The 13,418-nt window shown below is 38.9% G+C and overlaps 2 protein-coding genes across 3 annotated transcripts; one reads left to right on the top strand and one right to left on the bottom strand.

The window, feature by feature from the left end:
* Window positions 1–1,252: 1,252 nt before the first annotated feature.
* Window positions 1,253–5,317, bottom strand: LOC121611714. Of its 2 annotated transcripts, none has more exons than XM_041944383.1 (5): window positions 5,194–5,317; window positions 4,660–5,004; window positions 4,223–4,564; window positions 3,299–3,392; window positions 1,253–2,707 (listed from the first exon to the last, which is right to left on the bottom strand). In XM_041944383.1, exons 1-4 carry the CDS (start codon window positions 5,240–5,242, stop codon window positions 3,301–3,303), a joined length of 828 nt encoding a protein of 275 aa, XP_041800317.1. In that variant the 5' UTR covers window positions 5,243–5,317; the 3' UTR covers window positions 1,253–2,707; window positions 3,299–3,300. The 2 variants fall into 2 exon arrangements, with proteins under 2 accessions (XP_041800317.1, XP_041800318.1); XM_041944384.1 differs by lacking the exon at window positions 5,194–5,317 and adding an exon at window positions 5,112–5,155.
* Window positions 5,318–10,695: 5,378 nt separating this feature from the next.
* On the top strand, window positions 10,696–12,399 carry LOC121611944. Its single transcript, XM_041944681.1, has 5 exons — window positions 10,696–10,745; window positions 10,870–11,172; window positions 11,316–11,651; window positions 11,829–11,945; window positions 12,080–12,399. The coding sequence occupies exons 1-5, from the start codon at window positions 10,703–10,705 to the stop codon at window positions 12,196–12,198; spliced, it is 918 nt and encodes a 305-aa protein (XP_041800615.1). The 5' UTR covers window positions 10,696–10,702; the 3' UTR covers window positions 12,199–12,399.
* Window positions 12,400–13,418: the final 1,019 nt, after the last annotated feature.

Raw genomic sequence — 13,418 nt, 5'->3', positions numbered from 1 at the left:
TGTTGTAGTATCGACCAGTGTTACGTCATTTCTTGGACAGTGGAAATAAGCCTTTTAGGAATCTTAACATTTTGCTTTCCTGATCTTAACCATTCTTAACCACATTACATATTATAATTATAGGAATAAATCATTTCAAAACGGTTTTCTCTGAATGTTCAAAAGTGTCATCTTTGAACATAATCTAAGGTTTTACATTGTCAAATATTAACTTGCCATTGTTTGATCGGGTTGATGGAAATTCTGTAACATCACAAATATCATCAAAGCCCAGATTTTAATACTCAACAAGGCGCTTTGCCAAAGACTACATGATATATTTATAATGGCCATTAAGAGGCAGAATTGTTGCTTTTAATTTCATTATTGATTTATGCTTCTATCCCATGCTAAGATTACAAAACCTGGATGTACCTTAATTAAGCCTTGAATAACATCAGCGCCAAATTAAACACAATAGGTCGTCAGCACCAAAACTTGCCACAGATTATGTCACTGCAGTGATGTGTAATGTAATTAAAGGACATCTGAATTTAGAGTTTCTGCTTTTGCAACATGGTAAAACTGGACATGGCGGATTTGTAGTAATTTAAAATGCTGCTTGGCTTTCTTCATAAAGGCAATTTGCATGCATGTCAGGAAAACTACATGCAAAGCCACAAGAAGCTACACTGATGAACAAAGGGGGGGGGGGGGGGGGGGGTCTCTGTCTTTGACCTACCACCAAAGCTGTTTACTGAGAAGAGACCTACCTATGCGCTTCAACAGGATGTGCAGTGAGGTTAGAGTGCAAAAAGGAACAGCTACAAGAGGCTAATTTTAGTTTAACCAGTGGACCTGGTTGCGTGAGTTGTAGTTGTCTGTGTTTGTGCTCATTTATAGTGTAAACCACTCTCTAAAAATGATATTTGTGAGGAGACGACCATTTGCTTATGGTTAGATCGTGCAATGTTCAGTTTTGTTGTATTTATGTGACTTTACTGTGAGATGTACGCTGGAGCAGATCTGAAAGAAATAGTTTGATGTTTTGCTCATTCAGTCATCTCCAAAAGTTAGATGAGAAGATTGATAGCACTAGAACAAGGAGGCAATCATCTTAGCTTAGCATAAAGGCAGGAAACAGGGGGAAACTGCTAGCGTGGCTCTCGCCAAAGCTCCACAAATACACCTACTAACACCGATAGCTCACTAATAAGCACATATCTTGTTTAATTAGAACGTATAACAGAAATGTGTGGTTTTAGGGAGAGTTTCGTGCCCTTACTGTTTTTCTGATAAAGAACAAAGATGTTGTGATGTCTCAGACTCTTGATGTCATTGTGAGGTTGTCAGTCAATCAGTGAAGACAGAGCACATGCAAGGCAGATGGCTGGATAAATTCTTGTTTGTCATGTTACAGCACATAACTTCTGAAACCACAACCTGTCATTTTTTATGTTTCTGTCTGTATTGATAAAACAAATTAGACAAAGTGTTCGTTGGTGAGGTTTAAACGTGGCTGGTGGGCAGATTCTTTAACGTTGCATAAAGGCCAGCTGGCTGTGTCCCGTCTGTTATGCAAAGCTAAGACACCAAGCCTTTCTGCAGATAATCAGGCAAACCTAACCAAATTAAATATCTTCAGCATTAGCACATGCATTGTTTTGTCTGCACTTTGCACTACTGATCCATGAACATATGCACACTCCAACGAGATATTAGAGGTTTTTCTCCAAAATAATAATATTTGTGGGTGTTTGTGACATGATGTCTCAAATGTTGTAAAGTGACAGTTTGGGTTTTGTCATTATGTTTAAAATGGTACAAACAGATCAGTGAATGATGAGATAGACTTGTACAAAAAGTTTGCTTCTGATTTACCAGATAAAGGAAGTAGTGTGTCTAAACTCTCAGATGTGGGGAAATATCTGGGTGGGACCACTGACTGAGTAACACTCCCACTTTCTCACCAACAAGCCCTAAAAAGAAAACGGCACGAAGCCCAAACGTGAATGCTCCTGTCCATTATTGTCTGTATTCACATGGTAAAAATAAGTGTGTGTCAAAGCTTCTCCTGCACTCTTCTCTACAGTATTCCTGCAAGCTTCCATTGTGAAATTAATAATAACAGTATTTTACTTGCCTTGTCCAAAGGGTAGAAACAGAGTGTTCAAAGTGGCAGTAATGTAAAGAGGAGAAAATGATATGTAGCAACGTGTAGTTTTGTCAAATCAGAACGCACGGACAAATGATAATAGCAGAAACAGGTGAGCACAGAGACAGAAGGATGAGCCACACTTGCTCAGATTGTACGATGCAAGCACAAAGCCGTCTTTCACATTAGTGCAAAACTTCAACAGCAAAGATTTCTGGCACTTTTTTAAATTGAAACTTTGAGGAATAATTCAAAATTCAGTCAACCGAGCATCAACAGAAATATTATTTCAATAAAGCATCATCAGTAACACGTAATGCCACCCTTTCTGTAAGTGTAAATAATGCACAACTGATCTCTTGTAAAGTTAACAACATCAACACACACATTATCCATGCAGCACATGTTGAGATGTCTTTCTTACACAGATAACTCCCTTTCTTGACAATCAGTGGATTTTATCCAAACAAACGTCCAGTCATTGCTGCTATTGTCTCTTTTTTCTCCCTCTTCTTTCTTTCCATTGTAGAAAAATCCAGTGTAGAGTAGTTCAATGCCCCTGGGTTCACCATCCTGAAAATAGTTTACTTAGTATAGTTTATTTAGTTTAGATTAAGGCAGGACTCACTGGAACAAACAAGTTCCACAAGTCTTCCAAAGAACCAACATATAGCAAGGCTTGGCAACATTATTTGTAGAGCACAGTTAATGCACAGAGGGAATTCTTTACATAATGGTGTTCAAAAAGACGCAGGCAAAAAATAAAAATTTCTGACACTTTTTTAAACCATGTTTTGGTCAGAGTTTGCAAGCCTGTTTCAAATGACCAAAGAAAACAAACAAGCCCGAGCGTGAAAAGTCACAAGTCATAAAAGAGTAGCATTCGAGATTTATATGTATTAAAATATAGTCAAAGTATAAGACTGATGTGTCACCAAATCTGATTTTTTCAAGCACTGCTAATGCACAAATGGCTACAGCATTTTTCAGAAATGAAATAAAGCGTTTTAATGTCAAAATGAACAAAAGGCAGTTATCTCATAATGCAAATTGATGTGAAAAGAGTGACTCACCAACAGATATGTTACCCTTGTCCTGTATTTTTTAATGAAAATAGATAAAAGCACGTTACATGCTCCATTTTTGCAGAACTACTAAACTTACCTTCATTCTCTTGAGAAAATAAGGATTGCAATCACAATCATGCAGAGGCTCAACAGTATCCCAAAGATAATAATAGCTGGATCCCATTCTTGTCCTGAAATGAAAAAAATGTCAGCAAACTTTTTAACTCTTTAACACTTTTCCCTCATCCATGACTTTCAGGAGGCTCAACACAAAATAGCTTACATACTGCAGAAGGCATGATTTAGTTTATTGAAAAGTAATGACTTTAAATGATTTTATAAATATTTTTTTATTATAGCATTTCAACAAGTCAGCATCGGAAAGTCATGAAATCGTTGGACCTAATAATAATAATAATAATAATAATAAGAAGAAGAAGAAGAATTGCTTTGGTAAATATTATCCTGCACCTTTCAGGCCATAAATGTGCAGTGTACAGTGAGAGGTGGTGAGATAATGTATTTTAATCAATACAGAATTATCAAAGAAAAATCAAGGTTTTTATTATCGTACTTGTGCCCATTTGCTCATCAGTTATGATAGCTCTGTACTCACCACAGCAAAGATCTCTGAGTACGGAGCCGCAACAAAAATAGGGTTAGACAGGAGTTAAAAAACAAAACAAAACTGCACCTGTAATGCTACTTATAATTCCCCATTGTACAAACAATTCATGTTTAATTAATATATTTATCAGTCTGGGGATTTGTTTACAACCTGCTGACTGCCCATGTTTCTTGCCCTGTTTGACCGGTTTTAATAACATTATCACATCCCAATATCTCAGCCGTTACTATGGTGAGTACCAAGTTTTTCTAATCAATAGAACTGCAATTATTAAATGGTGTAATAAGACCTTTAAAGTACTAAACTATGTTTTTTTTTGTGAATAATGTATGTAGAGTTTTCAAGAACAATATAGAAATATACAGTTATTTTAATACAACTGTAAAGACGTACTTGTGTCCACTTTAGTTCCTTCACCAAACAAGATCCGTCCACATGTGACCACAGCACAGTAGTAAGTCCCAGTATCAGAGGAGTCTCGTACAGTTTGGGACAGACTGTAGACGCAGCTCCTCTCCTCCTCTTCATCGCTGCTGTGAGTGTAAATGATGCTTGGCTGAGATTCTCCTGATGCAGATCTGAACCAGTACACGCTGTGTTCACCTGGACACTGGACTCTGTTTTCTTTGTCCCTGGAGAGAACTGAACACTGGAGAGTCATTGAGCCGCCCGGCTGGACCGACTCGGTCTCCGGACTTTGCTTCACGTAGACAGACTTCTGCTGATTTTTATGATCTGTGTGACTCATAAAAAGGCAGGAATTAGCTGAGGATTGTTTGAGTATTGACACAGACATAGCAAACACTGACACTGAAATGAACATACGTTACCATTCACAGCCAAAACAGTGCCGTTCATAAATTCCAGTACATATGCTGTTCCTCCTTGACAGAAGTATGTCGCTTCGTCTCCTTTGCTAACATTTTGGATGTTAAGAACATACACATCGTTCATCTTTGTCAGTGTGAATCTCGCGTTGTTAAATTGTCCTTTAAGTGATATTTTGGAAAGAGCTCCTCCTGCAACAGTTTGGACCATATATCCAAACTTCAGCTTATACCAGTAAAAAAACCCGGCGTCATCATCAGGAACTGGACATGTCAGAGTCGAATTATCACCAAGTTCAGCCACAGTCAAAGCGATCTGGTGAGGAGGGTTTGTAGTTTGAATCAGAGCTGAAGAAAAGAGACCAATAACAGGGTTATAAGACAACAGGACAGAAACAGAGAAAAATGTACAACAGAAGAGTAACAAATGCAAATAGTTTTTCTAAACATATGACCTGTTTTTGCCATGCGTTTACACAGTGTCCCAATACTAATACCACATCAGTACTCTGAGTCTTAGATAAAAAGTGCACTTACGCAAACACAATGTACTGAGAAGAATCAAAGCAGCCACTCTTCCGATCATCGTGGTACAGTGACCTTCTTTTGCGCAACTGTCTTCCCACTCAAATGAAATACATAGACATGAGGTGTAGACAGAGTAGAGATGATTAGCAATTGGCTGAAACGCCAGCAATGCACATAGCCTTAACTTTACCAAACCCACACCCTGTTTTTTTTGTGAAATTTCGATGTAGTGTGTTTGTGTCTGTTTTTAAATAAACAGCACGGCTTTGGAAGTGAAGAATTGGAGATTAGTTTGGTCTCTGTGTGTTCAGTGGACAGATTCAGTGCAGCTGCTTGAGATCTGTGGAAGAAAAAAAGAAGGCCTGAAATGCCATTGTTGCCTTCTTCACACGTGGCTGCAAGTTCAGTTTAGTTTTGTTGCAAGTTGGACTTTTTTTTATGAACAGTGCAGCTAAGGTCAGGACCTCTGGAGAGGTGTGTGCAGCCACCAGGGCTAAAATAATCGGCTCCTTGTTAAACCACTGTGTCTCATTTCTATTGCTACATGTGTTAGTTCTGAAATATGCGACATAATGTTGTGAGGGATTAGAGTTGTTTAAAGATGCTGTTGATGAAGCTGGACTACGCAAAGAAAGTAAACTAACGAGTTATTAGTAAAATAGTAATTCTTAGTAGTACTAATGAGGAGTTGGTAAAGTGATGGGATTACAGTCAGCCAGATGTCAGTAAGTAACTGTATGTGGGTTGGGTTGGTAGAAGAGACTCAACCACATCTGACTTCAATGACCAGAGACCAGAGTTTGAATTGCACGCCCACCTTTTCCATACCTAGATACTGTAGGAATTCATCTTTTAAAAATCTTTTTGCCACTATGTTGTTAACTGTGACCTGGGGCTGCAGAGTCCTGCTGTATCAGTGGTCTGCCAACCTGAACACCAGAATCAGTGTTGGCATTGTACATTTTGCAAATATGTTGAAATGTTTTTATGTCTTAACATTCAAACTTTGTTCAATTTTATGCAGTGACAGCGCATTTAACATATTAGGGACATACAGCTCCAACATTTTGGGGTGAGCAATCAGTGTAATTTTACTAAATTACTGATTAATGAGGCTTTTGGACGTCTTGATGGCTGACATTTTAAGATGCCATATAACTGCATGCCCCTTGTTCTGTTAGTTGCATGCGATACCCCTCCCACCCCTCGTTTCCTGTCTTCTACAAAGCCAAAAATAAAAGCGTCACTGGAGGTGGTTTGTTTCCTTTGTACTGGTCCACATTTGCTAATGCTACGACTACTACTGCTAATGATCTGCTGACTGGCATTACACACTGTGTCTCCATCAGCAAAGTGGGTTTTAACTGTATTACTGTAAAGTGCAGTAGAAGACTCAAATGTAATTGTTGCTATTGAGCGACTTCAGAATTTGGCATTTTCATGTTTCCCTCTTGTAAAAGCAACAGACACAGCAGGTTCGTACTGGTTTAAAATCACACATCCTGTCTGTGAAGTGTCCCCGAGAGAAACTGCAGTTGGAACTGGGCTTTCATTTATCTGAAATATTAGAGTTAAAAGAGTTAGTAGTTGTTATTATGGGTAAAACTATGTTGAATATCCAGGAGAAGGGGAGACAAGCCTGCAGTGGTTTTGAATAAGTGACTGTAAATAATAATGGATGACACGTCTCCACTTCCTCCCACAGGTCAAAAATTAAGTGAAAGTATCAAAGATATGGGCGCTGCCGTTTTGCCTAGGTGACGCCATTGGGACCCAGAGTCTGTGCAGTAGTTATCGGGTGATCATGGTATCGAGGTCCCGCCCATAGAAAAAAATTAACACCCTAACAAGCATCCTAAGAGCTACCTAAAATAACGGACACCACCTGTGAGAAAATTTTGTTTAAAGTGTTCTTTGATTGTTTTAGTTTGGCTCATCCGCTAACATGGAGGGAGAGGGATTTATACTATACTGATGTACAGCTGTTTTGGTGTTATAGCTGTCATGTCATGTATTTTTATATACAGTCATTGTTTTGAATGACTAATACAGCGTCCCACAATTAGATAAGATAACAAATGAAGCAAAGAGCTTTTTATGTTGTATGTACATCCAGTGTACTTAAGGAATGTTTGAAAAATACTGGATGAGAAAACATGTCGTGGGGGTTGAACCTCTGTCTTTGTTGGCACAGGACACTTTGTAAAGGCAGCGTGCTTTGAAAACAACAAGCGAAGCCACATGCAACAGAAAAAAGCTGTGGCGGCCCATTTCTCTGCCTTTGACCAACCACTGAAGCTGTTTACTCAGAAGACCTGACTATGGGCTTTAACAGGATGTGAAGTGAGGTTAGAGGTGCAAGAAGGGAAGCGGTACGAGAGACGTCTTGTTTGGTGGCTCTGTGAGCTCAACTGAGCCTGAAGTAAGTTAAGGAGAAGTGTGACAGCAGGAGGAACAACATGTGGTCCAATGTTCAGCTGAGTTCTGTAGAATTGATCGGGTTTTAAGTGTTGTTAATTGTTTTATTTAACAGATCAGCCTCTTTTTCTAGACAGAAAAACATGCACAAACACATTTACAACAACACACAATTTTTGGACTTTAGTTCCAGATTAAACAAAACAATTTGACATTACTCAGTATGACAAATGGATTTTGGACATTTTACTTTATTTTATTCTAACCCTGTTTGCTACATGTACTGTGCATCACACTGCAAAGAGAAGGAAGAGGGCTGACTTTGAGTCAACCAAGTTCACCGCACACAGTGATAATGTGTTTATGCTGCGTCCATCCGGTCCTGCAGTATCAGCAGCCTAACTGTGCTTTGTATTGATAAATCCATGGTGCTGTCCGTGGTGCTGAAGTAGCAGATGGATGTAGGTCTCTCTTGCTCTTTCTCATGTAAGGGGGCTCCCATTGGACACTGCAACTGCCCACAGCTCTCGAGCAAGGGTTCTGCTGGTGTACAGCAACACCACATAAACCTAAACCACACACCCACCTACAGGCCCTGCATCAAGCTATTGCTATTCCTCACCCTTTGCTGAAGAAACGTCATAAACTCCCACTCCCCCTTCTAAAGAATAAAATGGTGAAAATGACAGGAAGTAAAAAAGGCTTTTAAGTCACACCTTATTTTGGCAGCCCAACCACAAGCATGTTGAGCATGGTTTCCATGAATCATTGATGTGTGTGTGGTGAGTTCAAACACACATTCACCAAGAAAAGTATAAGTGTATTTGTCTTAAGGTGTTTATTTTGAATTATATTTTGCAGTTGATTCACAACCTGCATATTAACTGTACAGTATTTTGCACAGAGGGATTGAGACCAGATAGTACCAAGGAACTAGTCTGCAATTTTTGAATCGTTTGGTGTGTTGTTGTACTGGATGGCATTTAATTGTGAGGTGTATACACTGCGTGTATAAAATCCTATATTTTTTCAAAGCTATTGTCGTTGTCTCTCAGTGATTAACTCTTCACCTCACAACAAGGTCTAAAGTTGAAGGGTGGTGTGATAGCCCTCCCCCACTCTGTGTGCTGTACTACGTCTGCTGTTTCACTACACATGACTGTGTGGGGTGGGTTGCCACTGATGATGAGGAGCGCCTAAAATCGTCCACTCCTGGCTCGTTTAAGATGGCTTCTCTGGCTTCCTCTGTGACTCAGTGTGACAGTCTGTTTCATTCACACATCAGATCAGTTAGAATCACAGTTATCCTGACATGGCTGTCGGATTTAAATGATTGTGAGAAGCAAACATTTAAGAATCTATTACATGAGCTGGTTAACAATAAATATTTGTCATAAGTTTTATCGTTGTTTGTTGAGTCATCTGGTTTTCTCCAACAGATGGCAGTGATGTAAAGAGAGCAGATGATTCGTAGCACCAGCATCCAGTGCAAAACAATCTCAGCACACAGACAGTAAGTGTGGGACACGACTGCATTTTAAGGTTGTTATGGTTAATGCTTTAATCCAAGGTAAGTATTTTGAACCAGAATTGTTTTGCATGGGTGACACACTGGAAACCAAATCCATTCTATTCTTAGTCTCAGCAGCATAACGCATATAACAGACAAAGGCAAATCACAATAGCAACAAAAAGTACAACAAAAATACAGTGCAGCATTAATTAGCACTGCAACACAGTCACAGCATGTAAACTACTCCAATAAATATTAAAACAAGCCAGCCACAGTTTATAGCTCATATTTTGACAACTGTCCTGTAAGAAATCAACTTCAAGACAGCCGACCAAAATTTCTCACGTGCCAGAAATGCTCCAGATCCGTCCAAGATGCAGATTGTTGTTCTTTAAGACAGTTAATCAGGCATCAACTGCTTGTCAAACAATAACACATTTGTCTGTCCAGCATTATACTCATGCTTTAGCAGCAGAGCTAAAGAAAGACATTATTTCATGTTCAGTGCTAATGTAAAGGCAACAATGCCATTTTTTGACATATGAATTCTATAATTCCTAACTTTATATACTTACACATAAACATTCCTCATGGATCAGCCTGGATGTCCATGATCTACAATCATGGTCATTTGTACAAATCGCACCATGACTGATTGAAGCTGAACCAGCCCCAAATATCAAATCATCAGAAACACACTGAAATCCACCGTAGGATTTAAAGGTGCGGTAACTGACCCCAGAGTTTCTAGGACTTATGTTCAAATTAGACTGTTCTGAATTACACCGTTTACATCAAATGTTTGGCGCCAATGCAAGAAGTTATGTTCATGCATCATGGTTAAAACTGACTTGAGCTCGCATCCCGTCACACTTAAAAATCTACACCAAGTGTTTAGTCATGTACCCCTGAGCAGTGTTACCATGTGTAAATATTGTACAGGTGTAGAATTAAAAAAAAAAAGTTGATGTAATTTGGGCTTTTGCAGAATCCACTGTGAACATGTTATATGGTGTCGTCTGCTTCATTATTGGTAACGTTGACCAATCTTGAGAGGGAACAACATTAGTAAAATAAGTGGAACAGGCAAAAGAACACAGCAAAAAGTGACACCTGCTATTCTAATAATCCTGGAAACCAGGTTACAGAATCCTGTGAATCTGTGAAAGCACTGAACTGAATCAATGGTGGCACTTCTGTGTGCCTTCAATAGCTTGGAGGACATTTTCAGGTACACCACTTGGTAAGATATTTCTGAAAAGGAAATCCAAATATTGTGGAAACATAAAGAAACTGGAGAATTGAGTGTGTGAGATCAGTGCACATGAGTGTAAGTGAAAATATTCTGCTTTTGTTGTTGTTGATGCTGTTCACAGGAGAGATATTATTAACACCCGCCATGAAACATGAAACAAAAGCTGTTGCTGTTCGTGTTGTTTCATGTTTCCGCTGTGGCAGTCTCGCAAAACGGCAACATAACGAGAGGCCAATCAGATTGCCCTGAAATTGTTCCCTCCTACTTGATATATTTATATTAAGATCATGTGCAGTCTGAATAAGAGTAGTCGCAAGTAGAATAACCAGAAAATGCTGATTTTATTTTATTCACTGCTGATGCTCGGAGTGGGCCGTAAGTACATGTAAAAAATTTACTCCAGATATACATTGAAAGTGTTGTCATCCTCTTACCGTAATTTAGGAGAGCTCATTCATGCTTCTTTCTCTGATTTTAATTTAAATTAATGTCTTTGCAGGATGCACAGATCAGATCTTTGAGACAAAGACTGCGGTTGTTGGATCTCATGTGAAGCTGACATGTACCCACAAGAATTTGGGAGGCTTGTTTTGGATCAGACTTGTTTCTGGAGAACTTCCTGTATTCTTACGACGAAGCTTTAGCTCTGCTGGTGTCGATCCTCACTTTACAGCCAAAGAAGAGCCGGAAGGATTTGTTCTGCGTATTAAAGAAGCACAGCTAAGTGATACTGCAGTTTACTACTGTATGAAAATACAACAAGACCTGACATTTTTGAAAGGAGTAGACCTGAGAGTTAAAGGTGATTATGAAAGGACAGATTTTTCAGATTTCTTCAAATGTTCATTGTGATTTCCTTCCTTGATCATATAAAGTTGGCACGCTGAAAAAATGTCTTTTGTCTCTCAAATGAAAATGAATGATACGATTTTATTTTTCTAACAGGACCAGAAACTGATATGACCACAGACCCTCTATCTGATCCAGTCAGTCCACGAGACTCAGTGTCTCCTCATCATCCAGTCCTCCCTGACCCTGAGACCAAAACGCATCCAGGAGAGCAAACTGTGTGCTGTGTTGGATCTGGATCAAATCAGTCTCACCCAACTTTTAGTTGCACTCCAGGAAACAGTGTTGAAGAGCATGAAACGAACCCAGAAGGACTGCCAGCGAAGAAATGTACCTTCAGCTTCTTCAAGAACGGCAGCTCCTCTGATGCTGGGACTTATTACTGTGCTGAGGCCACATGTGAGGAGATATGTTTGAGAAATGTACCAGAAGGTAACTGCAACACGTCTCCACAGTGGTAAAATCAGCATAATTGTATGTTTGACTGGAAATCAGATCCATTAAGATAAACTGCGAAATTGCACTTAAAAATAATTATAATATAATGATTAAGGTTATTTACGCTTTTACTAATTATGTTCATTATTTATTCTTTTTCTTATCTTTCAGCAGTCGACATGTGGGATTCTCAGAGAGCCAATACAATTTTGTGTTTGCTAGCTTTGGCTATAAGTCCTGTTATTATAGCTTTCCTCATTTGTACCATGAAGGCTCGTTGTCACAATGGTAAGCCAACTTCACTGGATTCATATCAGTGCTGAGTATAAATCAGCCCACAGAATATGTTTTTTCTCATATTTGTTCATTTTGATTGTCTTTCTTTACAGTATATCTTATTTGAAATTTCTCATTGGCAACAGGCACTGTAACCACTGTCGTCTTTACCATGATGAACACCGGCAGTGGTGGAGGGAGGGATGCAAAAGCAGCAGAGAGAGAGAGGATCTGCGCTGCTCTCAAGGCTTTTGGTTTTGATTAGCAATTCAGTCAGTTCCAGCAAAATCTTGCAGAGCTTTTAAGTTAAGATTTTTTATACCTGTGAATCAAAAACAGCAACCAACTCAAAAATGTGTCCTATACAAACAAAAAACCTATAAAAGCTATATAAAAAAAAAATCAGTAAACCTGATTTGACATTGTCAACATGCTGATTATGCTCATGTAAAAGTAATGTCTCTCTAAAAACTAAGTTAACAAATACAGTTAAAAAATAAGAAAGTAGCTTTGTTTTCTGGGTCGTGTGTCAGCAACTCTATGCAAAAATAATTGTTTATATCTGAATATTGGCAGAATGAATTAAAAACGACATCTTAACAAGGATCAAACAGGCCTTCTGTGTGTTTTGTAGTTTTCTTATAGGATGGTGTGTACTTTTGATGTAAACATTTATGGAAACTCTTAAAGTCCACCCGAAATCACATTTAAGTCATCACTATATTCCCAAATCATTCCATGCTGGTGTTTCAGCGTGCGTGCATGTTTGACTGACAGCAGCTGGCCGCCACATTGTTGCTGTTACTCGGGGGGAACAAGAGGACAAACTTGCGGTGTCGCCTGCATGTCATGGGCAGACAGCGTGTTGTTAGTGGTATTGAAGAGTGAGCACCCCAGCAGCATGCAAATGGACTGAACTGACATTTGCAGGCATGTTTACATGCTGTTTAATGTGCTGCAGCTAATTAGCTCTCTTGCTCTTTCTTCAAGGTGTGTGTTCATGTGTCTAAGTTAGATAAGGAGGCTTTAGCAACACTGATCTTACATCTGATCGTCTCTGTCGAAATAACATCTCTGTCTGCTTTGAGATGCACACCTGTTGGTATTCTGCTGCATTCATGCAAAACACCGAGGTGCCATCACCAAAAATATAAATATTTTGTTTCTGATTTTTTTTCCTCAAACACATATTTATGCTATATAGCATTAAAATACAGTTAAATGTCAACTGGGCTTTATGTATATTCAGCATTTTCCTGTATTCTCTTTTAATCTTCCTTCATTGTATTGCATTTCATCTTAATATTCTGATTTATTTTACTTATCTCGTTGTTGCCACTGATCCCTAAAATTTGTGTCCCATTTTCCCGTTCCTCATATTTATGGTTGCAGTGATGATTAGTGAAATTCATTGGCGAATATGAGCGCAGTGAGAATGAAAGGCTGGTGCATAAAAGTACAGCGACAGTATATTTCGCTATGTGT

The sequence above is a fragment of the Chelmon rostratus genome, chromosome 9 (assembly GCF_017976325.1).
Source record: "Chelmon rostratus isolate fCheRos1 chromosome 9, fCheRos1.pri, whole genome shotgun sequence".
In the NCBI taxonomy this organism is placed as follows: Eukaryota; Metazoa; Chordata; class Actinopteri; order Chaetodontiformes; family Chaetodontidae; genus Chelmon; species Chelmon rostratus.
Note: the sequence above shows the minus strand (reverse complement) of the source record. Positions and strands in the feature narration are given on the sequence as shown.